The sequence below is a fragment of the Taurulus bubalis genome, assembly GCF_910589615.1.
Source record: "Taurulus bubalis genome assembly, chromosome: 18".
Classification (NCBI taxonomy): domain Eukaryota; kingdom Metazoa; phylum Chordata; class Actinopteri; order Perciformes; family Cottidae; genus Taurulus; species Taurulus bubalis.
The window spans coordinates 11,332,718-11,346,133 of record NC_136606.1 but is presented as its reverse complement, the minus strand read 5'-3'; the positions used below and the strand labels follow the sequence as shown (position 1 = coordinate 11,346,133).

The following is a 13,416-nucleotide window of genomic DNA, read 5'->3' as shown; positions in this document are numbered from 1 at the left end:
GCATAAATAAATATGATGGATCGTGTAATGTAAACGTGTAGTTCTTTCTTTCTTTCTACAAACAAAGCAGATTCATGTACACTTGTACAAATGTGCTATTTTCCCCATAAATCTACACTGACCAATCCATAATCGAAACATGAAAACATGTTTAAAAAAAAAATCTAAAACAGAGATTTGTCATTTAACGTTACATAAGTATTCAGACTCTTTGGGCTCCAAGTTGTGACCAGGTGCATCCTGTTTGCTCTAATTATCCCTGAGAGCGTCTAGAGCTTGATTGGAGTCCACCTGTGACTAATTGCATTGATTGGACATAGTTTAGAAAGGTCTCACTCTGCATGTCACTTCTACAACACAATAAAGTGTGCAAAGGAGTCTGAAGGCCTTTCTGAATGAGCATATATTATCAAGTGCCAATTCTAATTATATTTGAGATATTTTTGGGATAAGATGCACACTGATTAATCTTCACACTGTGGTTTGGCATGAGTTAACAAGCTGGTGCTCATGTGAGTCTCAGAGAGCTGAGGGGTTTGTTTGTGTCCGTCCCAGCTCCCACTAATTAAATGCAGTATGTACTTCATAATTACTGTTGAGGAAATGCTTGTTTTGTGCAAAACAATATGACAGTAACCGTTACACAGAAAAAAGCAGACAAAAGCCTGTATAATCATTCTTTTCACTTCCCCAACCCCCGAGTAAAACGATTGACAAAAGCCTGTGTAATTGCTCTCCTTTTACTTTCATCCCTCCTGGTTTCCATTCAAAGCTTGACAATGGTGTCTAATCATCTAACGGAAAAGAAAGGCAGTCACTCAGCACTGTACCATCACTTGAGACTGTCGCTTTCCCAAAGGGCTCTCCGTCTAGGATGGCTGCATTCTTGTTACAGCATGCTCTTATTGTGAAAGCTAAACTCTAATTAGATAATCCTGTGCTTTAGTTTACAGCTCCTTATACTTTGTCTATCAACTGTTTGTTGATGAATATGTTGGTTCCTTTTTTACTGTGCGTTTTGAAAATATAATTGAAAACCAGTCTTTTTTTTTTAATGATAAGCTGTCACAAGTCTTCCAAGTAGTATTTATTTTGTTTGATTTCTAAGCTATAGGCTTCTGTAAATCAATATTTAAGGTTTATTGTAGTGCTATTAAGCTGTTTGTTGTTTATGTGTAATGGGATTCATTTATCTCCATAGAAATGGAGGCAGTGGCAGAGGCAGTAATGGATATGCAGGCTATCCTGCTAGGAAACAAGACAAATGTGGACAAACTAGAAATGTGGAACTTAAAGGGACAATATAGTTTGGAATCTCACGTTTTTACCTTCAATGTCTCATCTTGGTGTTTCCGGCAAACCAGTAGAAGCTGCAACTCTACATGACTGTGATACTTGTAATGCTGTGTGTTACCAGCAATACTGAAACTGATGTGTGTGACTGTAAATGACTCGTGGTATAAATAAAACAACGTCATAGCCACTAGCTCGTTGATTTCCTGTGAACAAGACGAAACAAATCAGAAAAAAAAATATATATTTCTAGGAAACTAAATGATCTTTCTTTTGTTTATGCGCTGGAATTCTTCAGTAAATGGGTGGAAAGCTGCACGGTTAACAGGGTAAACAAGGTTAACGGCACGGCAGAAGCTCACTAGTTCTGTTATATTTTGTTTGTTTAATCTGTACGTGTAAAAATTACAATTTGTGCTTTGGGTTTTCTGCCAGACTGTCTTGGCTGGGAGCAGTAACTTCCTGTAATCACAGTGAGGTTAACGTGCTAACAGCCGATGCTACAGGAAGTTCCTGTGGCCAGCCAAGAAATGTTAAAAGGCCTTCACACACAAGGGACCAAACGGAAAATAATTTGTATCACATTGAAACCTTTCACACAAAGACTGTCAAGAATGTTGGCGTCCTGTGCATCAGCTCACACGATCATCAATGTATTGCTCTTTTTACTAAAATAAACAAATACACAACTCCACCCACTGGAGAAGAGGCTATTATTCACAGTATGCACTACTGTGTGTAAAAGTTATGATGGGGTTGCATTTTCTATGGGTGGCGCTAAAGAAAGACAAAAACATTTGCTTTCAGTGGGATCTTTCATCTTGAATATCACCTCGACGGGCAGTGGTCAGATGCTTTAATCCGCACGTGTGACCGGGCCTTTAATCTATTAAATATATTGATTTAAAGGCGCAAAAGTCATTTTAATGGTTGCTTTTTTTTTATCGCCATCCAAAAGTTGCAGAAATCCAACCAGTTGTACTTAACCTGCACTGTAAAATATGATCTCTATATGGCTCATAGAGATAGACGGTTTCTTGTTATTGACAAATCTTTCGCATTCGGTCTAAGAAACACTACTAATCGTCATACCTTGCTGCCAGTTTAGCTCTAGCTTCAAATTTATATAAGAGACGTTTTAATCTTCTTATTTATCTCTTGGCAATAAAGCAAATAAGTGTATTTCCCAAGATGTCGGACATTTCCACACATGCTACTTACCTTGCATTCAACATGACTATTAGCAGATAAATTATTCCGATACATGATAGAACATTCAATTTATTACCTTTTTGTCATCAAAAACATTACATATTTACATTTAGTGAAAACTGTAGTCCTACACTCAATGTTTCCAAAGTGCTATTAACATATAATCTGACGGTACCAGAACACAAAACTTGATGGACACAAACAAAATCATAAACCTTACTGTAGCAACAATAACAGAAATCAGGACACATCATACCTACAAACAAGTGAATGCTACATGAAGAACAAAATTTACAAATGATAAACGGTCAACTAGAACTTTCTCCAGTCTTCTCAGTTTTTCTCTGTTCCGGATGTAGTGGAACTATTCTACATACATGTATGTACCACAAAGACTCAGGACAACTGGGGCAGAGATGTAGCCAGATGTGTCAACAGCTGTCCTTCTGCATACTGTCACGATGCTCTGTGACGCAGACACATGTATATATGGGCACTTTGTTCGAGGCTCAAATTAATATGAAGGTTGAGTTATTTCAATTACAATATACAAAATAAAGTGACTGACTGCAAAACTTAACTTCAACCCAAAGTAAGTGCTTGTACTTGTATCTCCAGTTCTACAGGAATCTTTTCGCAACAACAAAACACATTAAAATATATTTGACATTAAATGACTGCTTTGCTGCCTCAAACTGATTGTCATTGGATCATTTTTAACTTAACAGTTGCTGCTGGAATTTCTGGATCCTTGCCCGTCTTTGACGTAACGTAACAAAAAGAAAGACCACTTTTACCACAAATATTAAACAAGATGAACAAGTGTCTGCTGACGGCGACCAACAGGCAACAAGTGTCCTTCTCAACCTTCTAAAAGAGCTCTGGTTCGGTTTTGCTAAATGTTTTCGGGGTTAGATGGCACTTCACAGCTGGCTAGACAGTATTTAAGAGGAACTTAAGACTTTTTTAAATGTGTTGAAGGTAGGCGACTCTGTCCACAATTGTAAACTCAAAGCCCAAAGCCGTTGCCTTGGTTAGCTCTCACACTGCGGTCTGTGTCGGAAGGCACTTCTTACTCGAGGACAATGCAGAGAATGTTATCGTCACACACACTGTGATAAATGTCACTTCAATGCAACAGAAAGAATTTACTCAAAATATTTGATAGGTTTTCTGTGGATTTTGGCTATTTCAGTGACAACCACCACTAATAGCATTTATTTCTACTTTCTATACAGCTGCTTATGAAATGATAAAAAACTAAATGATATATGTTGGACAATCTGGGGAAAACCTTTTATAGATGACAAGATAGAAGGTATCTAATTCTCAACAAGCAAATCTCCCAAAATGTCAAACAAATCCTTTCGTGACGTTTCCCTACTTTGTGTATTTTAATGCGCACAGATTTTCTCAGTGAAAAGATCTTTTCTAAATTTGAATATTCTATGAATATACCAGTTGGGTTTTTGTTGCCACGATCCACATGCGAGTCCTGTGTCATGATGTACTACAGCTTTGTTTAACTCCCCATACGGTCACAAACATTCTCTCCTTTTGCCAATGCGTTATCGGTATATGAGGCTGGAAAAGAGCTCGAATAAATGTCTGGTTGGCAGTTTAAAGTAGAAGCTGTGAAGGTGCTTTCTACCATTCCTGGCATGACAGTCTGCTCCTATATCGTTACATTTCTGAATGACTTTTTCCCTTTGCTGGTTGTAACTGATTAAGGGCGTTAGCTGATTCATCACTGCCATCTAAGTCGAGCTGTTTCTATGTCAGACATTGATCACTTTCACATTCTAGAGAGGGAATGAGTACAGTGAGCTTGGGAAGATTATGTGTCAAAAATGGTGGAGTTTCTCTTAAAATGGTTGCTGAGGCTCCACATTGTTGGAATGAGTTGTGTGATTATCAATTGTGTGATTTTCATCAATTTTTTTTACACTGTCTTACAATGGGCCCTAGTGTGTTTGTACCTCTTACCTCTTAAGGTAAAGCAGTGATTCAAAGAAAAGGAGGTTATGCTGGCTTTAACAGCATAATGACAACATAAAACACATTCAAACTACACATTTTTGGTGCAATCTTTGAAGCTACTGCTGCTGTCGCACACCACACCCCAACAGATCCTTTTCAGGATCCATGTCATGTGTCACTCGCTCTACAGTTGACACTATTGTTTAAGTATCACCAGGAAATAATATATTACACATGTCACTATACATATTTCTACATCCTCTCTACAGTGGGGAAAGTGTCCGGTTTTGGTGGATCCGCTCTTTGTCATTGAAGGGGTCTCAGGCTGCAACTGGATTCAGGGCCACTAGAGGGCGATGGTGCCTGTTCCTGGTGCCGGCTCTCCTCCTGTTCGTCAGACAGAAAGCTGGGGAACGTCTGCGCTCGAGGGATAAAAGTCATTGTCAGGCCGCTTCCTGTGGAAAATAAGTGAAGAGAGAGTGGAAATGAAGCACTTCTTTTGAGCCAAATAAAACAAGTTCATCTGTCTCACTTATCTGGACCTTCCTTCGAGACACTATGGCCTGTTTTCTTGGTACAACTGTTGCTTAGCTACTGTCCATGCTGATTACAAGAATAACTCAGGCACGTAAAACAATCTTTTAAAATGGAGCTGCTTCTCAGATCACAAAAATACAAAAAGAAACTAAAATTGCAATAGTTTGATGGACCTTGAACCTTTCACCTCAAAGAAACAACTTCAATTTCAGACTGACGAATGCCGTCTCATCTTTTTAGACCGTCTGCTGTTTCCCTTCTTTCCCCGCTCTCTCCCTCTCCACCTTAATTTAAATTAATTGGACCAATTTGTTCTGCAGTTCATATTGGTTAACTGCACTGAGAGGGAGTAATGGATACTTGTGGGTGGAGGGCTGTTCTGTGCAACTGTGAGACCATTAATAATATATTAGAATGCTGTTTGGAGACGTGCACGGCGAGGTAGGTTGAGGATAAAGTGGCTGGCAGGCTGCTGATCATGCACCGAACAAGCAGGAAGTGGCCAGTGATTAATATTTAAAAAAAGGCACAAAACCTAACACAGCACTGTTATCAACGTATAGCATATATGGTACTCATACGGCTGGCTTAGACAAGTTGCTGCAGGTCAATACACTTCAAATCAATTTACTTCCAGAGGTTAATTGAAATTTGATTAACAAATTAAAATGTGACTTTGTCTTCTATAAGCCGTCTTCTTTCAAGGCCGCATTAACAAAATCGACAAGGAGATCATTTCCTGTTCTGCTTGTGTTGCTGAAGTGCTTATTAACAAATATGATTTTAAGCTGTGCAAATCATTCATAATACAGCAAACACACATCTACACACACACAAACAATCTTTATCTGCATGTGTGTAGTCAGCATCACCAACCAGTCTCGCTGCCACCACAGGGAATCAGGCTCAGACAGTGAAACGCACTGCCAGCTCACCACGGCGTGGAATATAAAACATGACCCAGTCATCCTGGCAAGCAATGTCAAGTGGCTGTGTGTCAGCGCCACAGAGAGTTTAACAGAAATGTGCGTGAATAGAAACAATGCACGAAAGACAACGAGAAACACAGAAAAGGCTTTTTCCTGTGCGTGTTAAGGGAACAGCTTGCCGAAGGAAGCACAGAAGTGCTGGTGTGGGTGTGAGGATGAGACCACAACAGCACCAGCCATAACACACACACACACACACACACACACACACACACACACACACACACACACACACACACACACACACACACACCTCTGTCCACTAGTCTTCCCTTCCATTAAGGAAAATGGGTTATGGTTTTAAATGCAGCTCAGTCCATGTTCTAAAAAAGAAAAGACAAACAGAACACTGCAGGTTTAAGAAAAGGAGGACACTTCCTCTCCTCTCCACATTGTACTATAATAGATTGCTGAAACGTCTGGTGCGCAACCAGGCATATCCTTTTCACATCTTTGCCAAGACAATCCCTCTCCCCAACCAAGGCCAATTTGGGGCTGGCAAAAAAAAAAGGCAGGGAGCCCAGTGCAGACAGAGAGGGCGAAGCAGATCTCATCATCTCCTCGGTGGAAAACAGCAGGGTTTGTTGTGTGATGCCAGACCACCGGCAAGAGCCACGCTCTTGGACTGGAGACGCAAATGTTGACTCACTCGCTCACAAAAAAAAAAAGTTATAAAAACACAGAGAGGGGATGGTGTCAACATCCCTCCTCCTCTCCATCCCTATGAGAAGCAGACAGTGATTTGTCATTGCCTTTTCATTATCACGGAAGGTCATGTCATCCTATCTGGCCTGGGGTGGCAGCTGCTGGGCCTGAGCAGACAGGACACGCAAGGAGGGCACTCTCTCTCACACACACACACACACACTAGCTGATACAATGGTGGACCCGGACACACAAGCAGCCATTCATGAATGCTTGTGCACACAAACACACGCATACATACACGCACACACACACACACACACACACACACACACACACACCTGTCTGCACCTTCCTTCCTCACAGTGCGATAACCCAGATGGCATCCTAGTAACAGCTGTAACCAGAGAGAGAGAGAGAGACAGGAGGCTGCGTGATTACCACGAACTCTGGATTATGCGAGGCCGCTGACATCGAGCTATGTGCCATTTGTGTGGTAAATCAGCCACAAGATTGTAGTTTAAAATAATGCAAGCTGATGACGGAGATTTAAAACTTTCCAAACATCCGCCGAGAAAGAGTTGAACTCAGTTTTACCTGGCTGCAATGAATTTTTCATGGGATTCACTTTTTGCATCTCCGTCTACTATATTCCTTGTCGCCTGTTGCAGATAAGATAGTGTTATCTTCCTGTTCTCTTATCATCTTGTCCCTGTGCCTTTGATACTTGCTCCCTCTCTGTAAAATCCCCTCGTATCACTCCCGGCCGATCAAACTCAGAAAAGCGCTCCATCCCATTAGAATTGCTAATGATACAGCACTAAACTGTGGTGCACAAGGAAATACGGAGAGAGAGTGAAGGCAATAGATTTTGTAAAAATGAATCCAGGAAGAAAGACAGGCGTTCTTGTTCCAGTTCCATTCCAATATTGGTAATTGAACCACTTCCGACAGGCGTTGCGCCCTGCTTTTTCGACTCGAAAACTTTAAAGTGCACTTATTTCTATGCATCAGCAAACTCAGAGCACAGCAGTATCCCTGAAATGCAAAAGAGGGAATAACTTTAGGAGTGTAGAGGTGGGACGCAGTAGCAAGTATACATTGTATTATGCGTAGTTTCTGGGAATTAACACAGCTACCTTTGGTTTTACTGAACAAGGTGAATACTGTGGGGTGATTTTGTTCCATATAGCAACACGAGCAAGGCTCAGTATTATTTTTCCCCACTCCATATCCCTTAGCTTCTTTTAAACAAAACACACTTGACAATTATTACTTTCAATTATGGCAAACAAGGCTTTCGGGATGTGTTTTGGAAACTTTTCCAGACAAATGAAAAGCAGATGTGAAATATATCGAAATAAAGTTACAGTACTGTTCTTTGCTGCCAGGTCCCCCGTTAATCAAGGCAAAAAAAACGTGTTCCTTAATTATTCCCCCAGACCCGCAGGGTATTTGAAAGCAACCCGAGCATGACTCAGCAAATTGACTGTGCTGATTGGATATTCATCACACACGCAGTGATACATCCAAGGAGCAAAGGCAGCCAGCCATTATGGTCTAAATTCCTGCTTTCTTACCTCTATTTGCAACCACATCATTATTGCTTGTATCCTCACTATTATAGAAAAATAGATTGATGTATATATTATCTGGATTCCTGTTGAAGCATATACACATTACTTATATCACAGATTTTATTTCCACCTGAGGCGTTTATTTAAGTTGCATTTACTCGAAGAGATTTGCAACTATATCCTGTATGCTAGATATCTACATGTGTCTACAGACCAAGGGTGTGAAGCAAAGTTACTATCTGTACAAAAATATCAGTTTTGTGTATTTTGTGTGTATTTATGCCAGCCCTGAAGCAGCTTTAGCAGAGTTGTTGTGTCTGCTTGATTATCAATTTGAGTCAAATGTTTCAGTTTATTTAATAAAGTTGAGTTCACCCTATTGTTTAGGTCTGTGATGCGTTTGTGGTTGCTGCCTGGGATGTCGTGGTAGATTAGCTGCTCAGCAGCTCAATCAGTGATCGTGCAAACAGGTTTGTCTAATTATGTTGTCTTGGCAGGGAGGGCTGGGCCCTGTTAATGTGGAGGAAGAAAGGTACGGTACTGCTGCAGTAAATAGCATTTTATTATTGATGGTGTGCTCATTGAGATTATATATATATGAATGTGATCTTATTACTGAAGGACACTGCGAATTCATTGGGTGATACAATTAGCTGTTTTTTCCGTTAGCCGTCTGCTACGTGTTCTTTCACGTGGAAGTCTGTTATTTGCACTTTTATGTTTGTTACTTTTATGCTGCCGGCTTGGCCAGGACTCCCTTGGGACTATCCAGGAAAAACAAATGTTAAATAGAGAAAACATTTTTTAAACTGTGTTGTGTGATTTTAGATGCTTACTCTGTTTTGCTCTCGTTATTCTTACCTGGGTAGCTAAGAAAATGCCCTTCACTGGTTGGCGCCTTGCTGTGAGGCTGCAGCTTTCATTCGTTTTTTGCTTCAGTTTAATGCAAGTTTATTGAATTTCTCAGGTTCCACTTTGCTCCAGTAAACCTTTTTCTTAAAACTCACTCTTCTTCAGCGTCTCTTTTAAAGCCTTCTACTGTCAAACCACCGCCTCTTTCCTTGATATGGGGTGCGCTGATTGGAGGTTTATTGAGATCACCTGTTGTGCAGGGTGTGGGGACCGGCTGCTAATTAAGAATTAAGAATTGAGAGCAGTTTGGCGCATTTCCCCTCTTGGACAATCAGGGTGTGGGGACACCTTTTTCTTCAGGGCATTCGGATCCTTCCTTGACTTAAAGCAAACCTCATTTACCAGCCAGATATGTTGGTCTTCAACCGAGGTTATTAAAGAACACCTATTTTGCTCTAGGTTACCTGCATCAGGGCAGACATTATTGCTATTTGCCAAAAGTGTGTGCTTGCCGCATGATAACATTGTGCCTGCAGGCTTTATCTGGTTTATTTTCATTGAAACCCTCTTCTTATAAACTTCCTTATTAGCAAAGAGGAATATTTTCATTATTATTGAGGATGCATCTATTTATTATTGTGAAGGCACTTTCGAGATTTAAATATTTATGTATTATGTGGTTGGGAACTTGTTCTTCCCGATCAGTTGAAATCTGGGGAATGTGTTTGATGTCTGTGTGTTTTGATTTCTTATGTCAGAAAAAGTAGTGTGATGTTTGTGGCAAATTGTGTCTGTGTCAATTGTGAGTGGTAAAATATGACTGAAAAAATCTGCTGCTCATATCAGTTCAGAAAACAATATAAATACTGTATTATCAACTAGTTAGATCCCTACTAAAGTCGCAGTGTGTGTTTTTTGCTGTTGCAACATGTGAAGCTTTGCTGAGAGTGTAAGGAGACACACAAGGAGCAGCACAGGAAGAACACACACAAACTGTCAAAGAGCTGCGGGGAGGTCGAGACCTTCTGCCAATGAAGAATCAATGCAATTACTCTATACGGCTCTCCCCATCTGAGACTGGCCCGCAGCCATGTTCGAAGCAGCACCAACACCCGACGTGTGCAAGCTTCCCCCGACATGCCTTTCACAGTCCAAACATCCTGTGTCCCAACAGGAGTTAAACTCCTGTCGCTCCCCAGAATCACCTTGTCATCCCCCTTGTCTGACGAGACCTTTCGCCGCGTCCTCAAACACATTGATGCATTCAATTTATTCATGGGAAAGGAGGGGGAGATAACGGTAGCGCTGCATGTGTATGAGTAGGAGAAGGTGTTCGGGTTGCTCTGACTCGGACAGACAATGCAGAGAAAGCATGGGAGGAGCAGAGGAGATGCCAGGGTGATGGATGAGAGAGCAGCTCCTCTGCTCACCAGAGTTTGGAAAGGAAGAGTTTGAAAAAAAAAAGAGAGGAGTTTACAGCGACCGGGCCTATAAATAACAACCCAGAGGTGGAAGCTTCTCTGCTTAGTGTAAATGAGTAAAAAACATGTTGATGTTTGGAATAGAAGACGTATTTTTGCTTTAAAGCTTATCAGGCCACAATTAAATGATAGTGAAAAAAATAAATCCAGCCTTAGGTTTTCAAAAGAAAATGATGACGACAGAGTGACTTTCATCTTTGCTTGGCTTTCTGTTTTGCTCTATCAGTGAAAGCCAAAAGGCCCATAATCCTCAGATAAGACTACTAATCAACTAATACCATGGACAGAGAGTAATCTCATCAGCTCACTAATCACCTTTCTGCCTCTGGTCTGCATCTTGACGTGAACACACATCTAACACACCCTTCGATGTGTATATTAAGTGCTCACAAGGGACATACCGGGCTGAGCCTGAATGCTGTAGAGCACCTGCTGCAACAACGATGGATTTAGGGTGACATGTATCTGTTTTTCCCTCACACACACACATACACACGCATGTATACACACATGAACTCATTTACTTTCAATAACACTCACATTATTTTGTCCTTCATAATTGAATTAGGATTATGAGTCCGTCTGTGTCTCTCTGTTTTTTGTTTATGACACAAACCAACACTGGTCTTACTCAGTTCAGAATATGTTTTTAAGAGTGAAGCTAAGAATCTAAACTGTCCATTATGGGATAAATCTAGACTTCAAATTTAAACACATTTAATTTGGAATTCAGAGCTATCCATATTAATCTTTTGTAGTTCAAAACTGATCTGTGCATGTCACTAGTTCTAGTACCAAAACAATATTCCTGTGTCTTGTTTCTCCACCTCATCCAAAGTGCTCCACACATCAACACTGACACAAGCAGGTGAAGACATGGCAACACAGCTATTAGTACCATTAGTAACGTCATGCCTGCACCTTGGTAACTGTAGAGATCTCCCACGCTGTTCTGACGCGTAATGTGTTGCCAGTAGGCGCTGCGTGGCAGGGAGATGGACTTGGTTAGCGTCTCTCTGGGGTGGATCTGAAAGACACAGAAAGCATACAATGTATTTCAGTCAGTCACTCGTAACAAGGGGGACTGCTCTGGGCATGTCGGTAAACAGAGAGCGCTCATAATACGGTATATTGCTTGCTGAATGGCATGTTTCCACTCTTGAATGACTGTTCAGCGGGCAAAATGGGACTTGGGATTGTGATGTTGCTGTATTACTGGATTATGTGTGTTAGATATATATTTGCATCTTGAAACCAAAGGCTTCATCCAGACTACTGCTGGAAAAATATGAAATACGTCAATACTTTACAGAAACACCCAAAGTAAACTGAGTAAAACTGCATTTTCTTAGTTTCACCCATTCTGCAAGAGTGGTCAGATTAGTGTTGCTAACCATGTGATTTATAGAGCTGAGGGTAAATGCTGCATTTGGAAATGTTCCCAAATGGTGAGGTCCAAGAGCATGGCCATATGGTCAAGGCTCATCAAACACGAGGCAGGCCTACATAAATAAAGAATACAGATGATAGCAGAGAGGAGGGGGAGGAAGGATGGACGGAAGGAGGGAGGGAGGGAGGAAGGAAGGGATGGACGGGTGTTGTGATGGAAGGAGGGAGCGGAGGCCAAGACTGTGGGGTATCAGAGTGCTTCTGGTCCAAGGCAGCTCCTTGGGGAGAAACTGTGCTGCAATACCTTGAGAAAAATGTGTGTGTGTGTGTGTGTGTGTGTGTGTGTGTGTGTGTGTGTGTGTGTGTGTGTGTGTGTGTGAACATCTTCTGTGAAAATCATGATTTATTGCCTTGGTGTTCACTGGTTTCTAAAAATAATCCTGTGAACAGCCTCAATGACATGCTACTGTAGTTTGATCAGCCCAAATCAAACAGACGGAGAAGAAACCATTGAAATAATACAGAAGGCATTTTTAAAACAAAAACATATTAGTTATCTTTACAGATGCAGTCGAGTATAATGTGCAACAACATATATCCTCAAGTGCATGGAAGTGACACACACTCTGCATGCATTAAATAATGATTCCTGGAACAAAGGCATGCTGACCCTTGCACGCATTATTAGCCGTTTGCAACGTTGGCAGTATTAGAAAGAAAACAAACTACTGGCCTCATTGTGAGCTGCTGTGGGTAAATCAGATAAACAAGCAAAATGTAAAAACATACCTGGGAACTCTTCTCCATCTCCTCCATCATCCTCTCATGCTGCTGGGCAATGGCCAGCGTGGCCGAGTGAACCCGCTGGTAGATCATCTCCCCCTCCCGCGTCTGGAACGTGAACAAACCCTCTCCTGTGTCACACATCCTGCGCCAGGAACACACACACAGAGACAGAGAGAAGTGCACACGCTTTGATCGTGCTCACTCTTGGATTGCTGATTTACAAAAATGCATGGTTGAGTGTGCACTTACAGAGAGGCGCATTGATATAATACCCCACTGTAGTCAAACACACACACACATGCATGAGTAGAGACGGTACACAAACAAAGACACACATTCACAGAGGCACCTGTCACTTCAGTGCCTGAAGGGCTCTGCGGCAAATGCTGATATCCTGGGATGTTTCAATATTCAAAGTAGCTTTGTTGAAGTTTTTATGACATTTCCAGAAGTTTCTCCCACTGCCAACATTTCAATCACACACACACACGCACACACACACACACAAGACAACACAAGCTCTTATCATGCGCACACACACCTTCCGGACTCAAAAGTGAACCAGGTGGAGTCCCGTCCGTATCTGCGCAGGGAGCTGAGAGGCCACATGACGAGTTTGAGGCGAGCGTTGTGTATGTCCCACAGGTAGATGTTCTCATGGGTGATCTGCATGGT

At 41.4% G+C, this 13,416-nt stretch overlaps 1 protein-coding gene across 2 annotated transcripts in view; it reads right to left on the bottom strand.

The window, feature by feature from the left end:
* Positions 1–4,791: 4,791 nt before the first annotated feature.
* dok6 (docking protein 6) overlaps positions 4,792–13,416 on the bottom strand; it is a gene marked incomplete at both ends in the record, with an annotated part of 40,038 nt that continues 31,413 nt past the window's right edge. Inside the window, 4 exons of one of the 2 annotated variants that reach the window (XM_079234522.1) lie at positions 4,792–4,978; positions 11,475–11,593; positions 12,745–12,883; positions 13,283–13,416. The exon at positions 13,283–13,416 is cut by the window's right edge and continues 56 nt beyond it. In XM_079234522.1, the coding sequence (XP_079090648.1) occupies positions 4,792–4,978; positions 11,475–11,593; positions 12,745–12,883; positions 13,283–13,416 (579 nt within the window). The remainder of the gene's footprint in view (positions 4,979–11,474; positions 11,594–12,744; positions 12,884–13,282) is intronic. The other variant, XM_079234523.1, reaches the window with a different exon arrangement.